This window comes from Nematolebias whitei, chromosome 6 (genome assembly GCF_014905685.2).
Source record: "Nematolebias whitei isolate Nwh7 chromosome 6, NemWhi1, whole genome shotgun sequence".
Classification (NCBI taxonomy): domain Eukaryota; kingdom Metazoa; phylum Chordata; class Actinopteri; order Cyprinodontiformes; family Rivulidae; genus Nematolebias; species Nematolebias whitei.
Genome location: NC_056503.1, coordinates 23,679,415 through 23,687,248, shown reverse-complemented (window position 1 = coordinate 23,687,248; position 7,834 = coordinate 23,679,415). Strand labels below are relative to the sequence as shown.

Here is a 7,834-nt window from a genome sequence, read left to right as displayed (position 1 = left end):
CATGTAGTCAAGTTTGCCTTTACTCAGAACAAGGAAGATTGAAGAGTTCATTTCTGCCATCAACCATTCCAGCCATCCATTATAATCTGCTTGTTCTGGATGTGGGTTGCAGAGGCAGCAGCTCAAGCAATGCAGCACATCATCTTTTTTCCAGTCACAACTTTGAGCTCTTCTGGGAGAACTCTAAGGTGTTCTCAGAACAGCCAAGAGAAATAGTCTCTCCAGTGTGGCATGGGTCTTCCTCAGAATCCCATCTCAGTTGAACATGCATGGAAAACATCCCTAAGGAGTTGTTCAAGGTGCATCCTTCCCAGCTGCTCAAACCACATCAACTGGCTGCTGTCAATGTGGCAGAGCAGCAGTTCTACTAGGGGTCTCTCCCAGATAATGGAACTTCTCACTCTATTTCTAAGAGAAAGTCCAGCCATCCTGCAGAGAAATTTTATTTTGACCGCTTGTATCTGCAATCTTGTTTTTGCAGTCACTAACCAGAATTTGTGACTATAGGTGAGGGTAAGAAAGTAGACTGACTGGTAAACAGAGAGCTTCATCTTGCAGATGAGCTCCCTCTTCACCACAATGGACAAACACAAATCCTGCGTTATTGCGAAAGTTGCACAGATCCGTCTTTCAGTCTCTCACTCGATTCTTCTCTAACTTGGGAATAAAACCCAGGTCAACAGCACCTCAACTCCATTATACACAGTGTTGATAAAGTGCTGCTTTCTCCGCCTCAGCCGTTCGATGGTTTGTCAGAATCTCCTAAAAGATGATCGATAGTTTCGACCCAAGGCCTCGCCAAGCTTCTCTCACATCTGAGTTTTTGCCTCAGCAAAATCCAGGGCTGCAACTTGCTTGGCCCACCAATACTCCTTAGCTGCCTCTGTAGTCCTACCAGCAAACAAGGCCTGATAGGACTCCTTCTTCAACTTGATGGCCTCCCACACTCAGGGTGTCCACACTGCATTTGAGAATGTCCGCTATGAGAAACACAGACAACTTTACGACCAAACTTCAAGGTAACTGCTTCAATAATAGAGGCATGGAACATGACCCACTCTGACTTTATGTCCCTCACCTTTGATGGGATGCAATTGAAGTTCTCTTGGAGGTATGAGTTGAAGATCCTTCTGACAGGTTCTTCTGACAGGCATTCCCAGGAAACCCTCACTACACATTTGGGTCTACTGGGTATGTTCAGCATTTTCCCACCATCTGATCCAACTCACAACCAGGTAGTGGTCAGCCTAGCGTGTCTTGGTGCCAAATGCACTTATGGATATGCTTATGTTAGAACATGGTGTTCATGATGGACAAGCAATGACTTGCATAGAAGTAGAACAACAGAGCACCGTTCAGGTTGAGATCAGAGAGGCCATTCCTCCCAATCATACTCCTTCAGGTCACACAGTTGTTACACAAGTGGGCACTGAAGTCTCCCTGCTGAATTAAGGAGCCTCCAGCTGGGGCACCTTCCAGCACCCCTGCTAAGGACTCCAAGCAAGCGGGGGACTCTGAATTGTCACTTGGCACGTAGGCAAAAACAACTGTCAGAGCCTGTTCCTCCACCCAAAGGTGCAGGGCAGCTATACCCTCTTATCTACCGGGGAAAACTTCAACACATAGGCACCAAGTCAGGGTCTATAGTAGACCCACACCAACTCAGCCCTTCTCACCATCTAAATCTAAAACTGCTCAAATCTAAAAAATTAAATAACAAATGAAGCAAATGTTCTGTGCTAAGTCATGTGTTAAGTCACATTAATTTTGATTTAGATAAATGTTTTTGGCTCAGTACACTTTGTTTTGCAACTTTATATCACAAACTTGTGTCAGAACATACAACATGTGATGTTCCAGTAAAAACAGTAAATAATAGTAAAGGAAATATTAGTCTAAAGCACATAACTAAAACAATTAGTTTTAAGTTGGATTAGATTTTGGAAATTGACTGTTAAAATAATTTTCTACTTAGAATCTGTAAACTTGACTTATGAGAACCTCTTTGCTTCTCCAAACTTGGATGATTCTGACTGCTGACTACTGCAGGTAACACACTCACTACTCAGAACGTTGGTTACGTACTGTAACCCCAGATTCTATGAGTATAAGCGTAGCCCTTTAAGGCCTTCGCTTTAGTGGGTTTATCCCGTTATGCAGAGCATAAGCACTGAAAAAATTAGTCCACGCCCACCTGCTGTGTGGGCCCCACCCGGTCCGTATAAATTACGTTAAGAGCGGGAAATCGGCTCCCAAAATAGCTTTTTCTTCAGCCATTAAGAGCCAGTGAGGCCCGACGCTTAAAGGGCTATGCTTATACTCATAGAATCTGGGGTTACAGTACGTAACCAACGTTCTATGTCGTATAAGCTTCGCCCTTTAAGGCCTTCGCTTTAGTGGGTAAAGGGCGAAGCCGATGTGGTCCTCGCCTCACTGGGTCCATTCGAACACAGTAAGAAGCGGAAGCTTGCCCAAAAAACGTCTTGTCACTCAGCTCCCCGTGTGCATAACTACGCATCGCGTAATTATGTGCCATGCACAGACGCATGTTGAGTAACTATGCGTTCTGACAAAGCATGAATGCCCCGGAAAACTTTCAACGGGAAGAAGAAGTTGAAAAGAGGGGGGGGGGGGCATGAACCAACTGGTTCATGGCTGAACAGTATAAACAGATTAATGTCCATGAATTGATTATTGATCAAATGAACTGATTGGTAACAATAGTCATGAACTGATTAGTGACAATAGAACCAAAATCACAGACACGACTTGTGACTGATAACAACATCTCACACTGTAATGCATGCAGACAGAAGTGAGCTTAAACAGAGTTCCATGAGAACAACAATATTCATTCTGTTAGAGCACTAAGGACAGAATGTGTCATGGAACGAGCCGTTACATCACGTAGGTAAAAGCGAATAAATGAGCAGGGTGTTGACCATGCAGCCGCAGTGCAAATGTCCTGCATTGACATACCATTATGCAGAGCAGTCGAAGATGCGATACCCCTGGTTGAGTGTGCTTTGAGGTTGACAGGAGGCTCTAGATCTGATGCTCTGTAGGCTTCAGAAATGGCCTCACACAGCCAGTGTGACAAGCGCTGGGTGGATAACGGGCGGCCTGCAGATGCATCTCTATAATGCACAAACAATTGTTGAGTTTGAAACGCATTGCAGCTGTGCGCGTTATGTAGCACGATAACGCCCGCACCGGGCAGAGAAGATGAAAAGATGCTTCTTCTTCTGATCTGTGGGGGGGAGGGAAGAATCCCTCCAACGATATCTGTCTCGATTTAAAAGAGCTCGTGATGTTTTTAGGCATAAAGGCTGGGTTTGGTCTTAAATCAGCTGAACTACCGTCAGCCTGGATTCTGAGACATGACGGAGCGGCAGAGAGGGCCGATAAATCACTCACCCTCTTAGCGGATGTTAAAGCCAGCAGCAGGGCTGTTTTAAGAGACAAGAATTTAAGTGAAACCTGATCCAGAGGCTCAAATGGAGCTTTGATCAGGGCTCGCAGGACCAGTGTTAAATCCCACTGTGGAACGAGTGGGCGTGAAACCGGCCTATGTCTTTGTACACCTTTTAGAAACCGCTTAATCAGCGGGTGATTAAAAGCTGTTCTGTCTCCGAACCCTTCGTGGCAGGAAGAGATGGCTGCAGCGTACGTTTTAATCGTGCTGAATGCCAACTTCCTATCCATCAGCTGTTGAAGAAAGGACAGCACGCCACCTAATGGACATGAGGTGGCCTCCAGACCTTTCTCTGTACACCAGCGCTGAAAGGCCGTCCACTTTGATGTGTACAGGGCTGTGGTAGATGCAGCGCGTGAATCTTGAATTGTGCGCACTACCTCCTGAGGGAGACCCATCCTCTCTAAGCGGGACCGCTCAGCGGCCAGACCCATAGGTGCTGGCCTATTTCCGGGTAACTCCTGATCGCTCCTCCTGCTTGAAGGGGAGCATCTTCCCTCCATGGCAGTTTCCACGGACGACCCGACAACAGACGTTGCAGGACTGGGAACCATGGTGCGTTCACGCGCTCGGGAGCTACCAGGAGAGCTGTCAATCCTTCCTCCTGAACTCGGTTCAGGAACCGTAAAATCAGAGGGGGAGGGGGGAACGCGTACAGAAGCGTTTTGGGCCACGGGCTGTGGGCAAATGCATCCACCCCCAGCGGTGGATCGTCTCGTGGGCTCAGGGAAACCATAATTGGCACTGAGCGTTCTCTCGCGTCGCAAACAGGTCCACAGCTGCTTTGCCAAACTTCTGCCACGTCTGAAACATCAGGTCTGGATGGAGGGTCCAGTCCGCGTGACGTGGGCCGCCCCTGGACATCACATCTGCTCCTCTGTTCAGAACGCCGGGTATGTAGACCGCTCTGATGGAAAGCAGATTTTGGTGAGCCCAACACAGTAGCTTCCGCGCAATGTGTAACATCTGGGCTGAACGCACACCCCCCTGGCGGTTTATGTACGCAGCAGTCACCATGTTGTCTGTGTGAATCAACACGTGTTGATTCTGTAGCACGGGAGCAAAATGCTGAATCACGTTCAGCACTGTGCGACACTCCAAAACATTGATGTGGGCTGATGTGTGGTGGGGCCACAGCGCCCCTACTGCTTGAGATAAGCATGCCCCCCCCCCCCCAGCCTGACAGCGACGCGTCCGTGAAGACTGACACGTGTGACGAGGGTCTGCTGACGGGGACTCCCTCTGACAGAACCAGGGTGTTTCCCCAGTGTCGGAGGTCTGCTCTCACAGAGGGAGGGACAGTGATCATCCGTCTCTTTTGTTTTACTGGATCCACACGCAGACGCGCAAACCACCTCTGGAGGCGTCTCATGTGTAACAAACCCAGCGGGACCACTGTGTGAGCTGATGACATCATTCCCAACAGCTTCATGACGGAAACAGCTGTTACCACTTTGCCAGGTCTTACGTGGCGTAGTTGGGTTTTTAGAGTGTCGATTCTTGTTTGTGATAAGCGAGCCGTCATGGTAATTGAATTTAATTCCACTCCCAGATAAACAATTGTCTGGGCCGGGAAAATCGAGCTTTTCTTCCAATTTATGGCGAAGCCCAGATTTAACAGGTGTGATGCCAACACCTGAGCCTGTATCAGCGCTTCCTGTCTGGAGTGAGACAGGAGCAGCAAGTCGTCCAGGTAAAACAAAACTCTCATCCCTGCTCTGTGCAACGGATGCAGGGCTGTCTCCACACACTTTGAGAACGTACGAGGCGCGAGGGAATACCCGAAAGGCAGCCTGTTGTACTGGTACTTCATCCCTTGAAAGGCGAAACGCAGAAATTTTCTGTGTTTTGGGATGATTGGTATGTGAAAATAAGCATCTTTTAGATCGATGGAAACAAACCAGTCGTTTATCTGGATGTTGTCCAACAGCTGTCTGTTCGTCAACATGTGAAACGGTCTGTTCATGATCGCTTTGTTGAAAGCTGACAGATCCAGAATCGGTCTCATCCCTCCGGTCCTTTTGGGGACCAGGAAGTAGCGTGAGTAAAACCCTGTGTTTTGCTCCTCGTTGGGAACTCTTGAGATTACACCTTTTATCAGAAGCTCTTGGACTTCTGCATTTAAGGCTGAGACTTGGTCTGGTGATGACAGGACCGTCTCTATAACTCCTCCGAACGGAGGGGGTCGGGTTGCAAACTGCAGCGTGTAACCCTTGCATAACACTCTGTCCATCCATCTGTCCGGCGAACAGGTTTTTAGCCACTCTGCGTAACGTTCGTGGAGTGGACGTGCGTTTAAATGATGTGCCGTGTTTTGAACGGATGTCATCCAATCCTCCGCCTCGACCGCCGTCATGCGTCGCGGAAATGTTTTCCGCGTGACCCAAGGCGAGGCTTCCTCGAAAGGGCTGTTCTGCGCGCGCCCGTGCGCTGTGTCTGGATCGCGGACCAACCTTCATGTCCGGGCGGGGCGGTGTGTGCTGAGGCGAGGCGTGTGTCAGCTGATGACGTCGTGAGGCTGCACGTTTAACGTCGCTGTGCGAACGTTGAGAGGTGGAGGGCGTGACGTCATCAACGCCGTGCTGTCGAAGTGAAGGTTGTGAGCCTCGCGGGAGCGCACGTTTTCTCTGGAGGGACGCGCGCCGCTCTCGCTGAGGGCGGGGCCCGTCATTGGATTCATTCAGCTGTCTCACGCTTATGCCGCCGTGAGCTGCTGATCGCTGAGACGCGATGGATGACGGCCGCTCGCGTTCGCTCAGGAGAGGCGTGTGTTGTTTTCGCTGAGAGCGGGGACCTCCACCGGACCCAGCCTGCGGTCCCACATTTATCCCGATGTGAGCCGGTGAGCGCCGGGCAGCTGTGCGTGCATCATCAACACAGCGCCGTTTGGATGGGGGCTGTTTGCCTCGCTCGGGTGCGCGTTTAACACCGCTTGGGTGGTGATCGTGCGGTTCTGATTGACAACAAGTTATTTCGCTTACCGTGGTGTCACGTGAGCGTCTGGGCATGTGATGGAGCGACGGTGGATTTAAAAAACCTTTAATTAAGGACACCGGCTCATGTGTGGAGGCTGTTCTGTGATCGACTCGTCATGTCTTAGAGCGACGGTGAGTTTAAAAACCTTTATTTAAGGACACCGGCTCGTGTGTGGGGCTGTTCCATCCCACGGGTGCGAGTTGACATCGCTTGGGTGAAAATCGTGCAGCCCGGGATTATAACGAGTTATTTTCACTTACCATCGTGCCCTGTAAGCGACTAGTAATGTCTTGGAGCGGCGGTGAGTTTAAAAACCCTTATTAAGGACACCGGCTCTTATGTGTGCGGCCGCTGTGAGCTCATCCGAGCTTACAGACTGGCTAAAAAACAGACACTTTGATCATTAATGATGATTTATTTCAACTTTCGTGTCACTTTACACACACCCTCCGGAGACCGTCATTTTGAGAAACTTCTCTCTCATGAGCTCTGCCATTGTTTGCCCAGAGCGCTGTCTTGCAGGCGAACTCTGGGGAAACGCTGAGCTGCAGGCTGCCGGAGTGAAGAGGGCTGGATTCTGACGGGCGGGGCTGGTGGTGGAACTCAGCGAGAGCCGCGGCCGTGGAAAAGTCGAAGCTTGCTCGCGACGGTCCCTCCAGCGGGACGGGGTGGGCCGCGCGGCTTGATGAGGTGGCGCACAGCCTCTGGCATCTCCTCCGACTGTTTCACTTCGCCAGCATGGTTTGAAGCTGCTCTGAACAGCGCGTTCGCGATGGGCTTCATCAGGTCTTGTGCAGATTCTCCGGCAGCGAGGGGAGTAACGAAGCCAGGTGGGTCGATGGATCATCGTCATCCGCGCTGCAGTCCTCGACAGGCAAACCGTGGGAGAGGCACACATGTTGAGCTGGCGTCAGCTGCCTTACAGAGGGAGTTCTTTGTCTCCAAGGCAGGTCTGCGGCCTTCAATCCCTTGGACATGCTATATGCTAGCAGCGCACGTTGTTGCTAACTGCGGCTGCCTGAAAACACGTCGGTGGGCTCGATTGGAGAGCGTGGTCGCCGTCTGGTTCGTGTTCCTCTGGAGGGACGGGACGCTGCTCCGACCTGGGCAGCTTCGCTCCGGAAGCTTCCGCGAGGCTTGGATCCAGGGGGGGTTACCGAGGAATAGCCCCGCTCGGTGAATCCCTCAACTCTGGTGATGGGAGCGGACTGGGGACCGACTCCTCTAATCTACCAGGAAAGAACCGTCTGCGGCCTCGCCCGTCGAACGTCCTGTTGGAACGTGAGGCCGTATGGATCAAGACGGTGAGCCATAGTGGAGCCCAGTGAAAAACAACCTTTCCGCCGATCATCCGAACTGGCGGGAAAAGGCGAGGGACGTAGA

The 7,834-nt window shown here is 50.7% G+C and overlaps 1 protein-coding gene across 1 annotated transcript in view; it reads left to right on the top strand.

Annotated features, from left to right (window-relative positions):
* The first annotated feature begins 1,049 nt into the window (after positions 1-1,049).
* The window catches only part of LOC119410853 (Down syndrome cell adhesion molecule homolog), an 18,286-nt gene continuing 11,501 nt past the window's right edge, over positions 1,050-7,834 (top strand). Inside the window, exon 1 of the mRNA XM_037677774.1 lies at positions 1,050-1,191. Within this exon, the coding sequence (XP_037533702.1) occupies positions 1,050-1,191 (142 nt within the window). The remainder of the gene's footprint in view (positions 1,192-7,834) is intronic.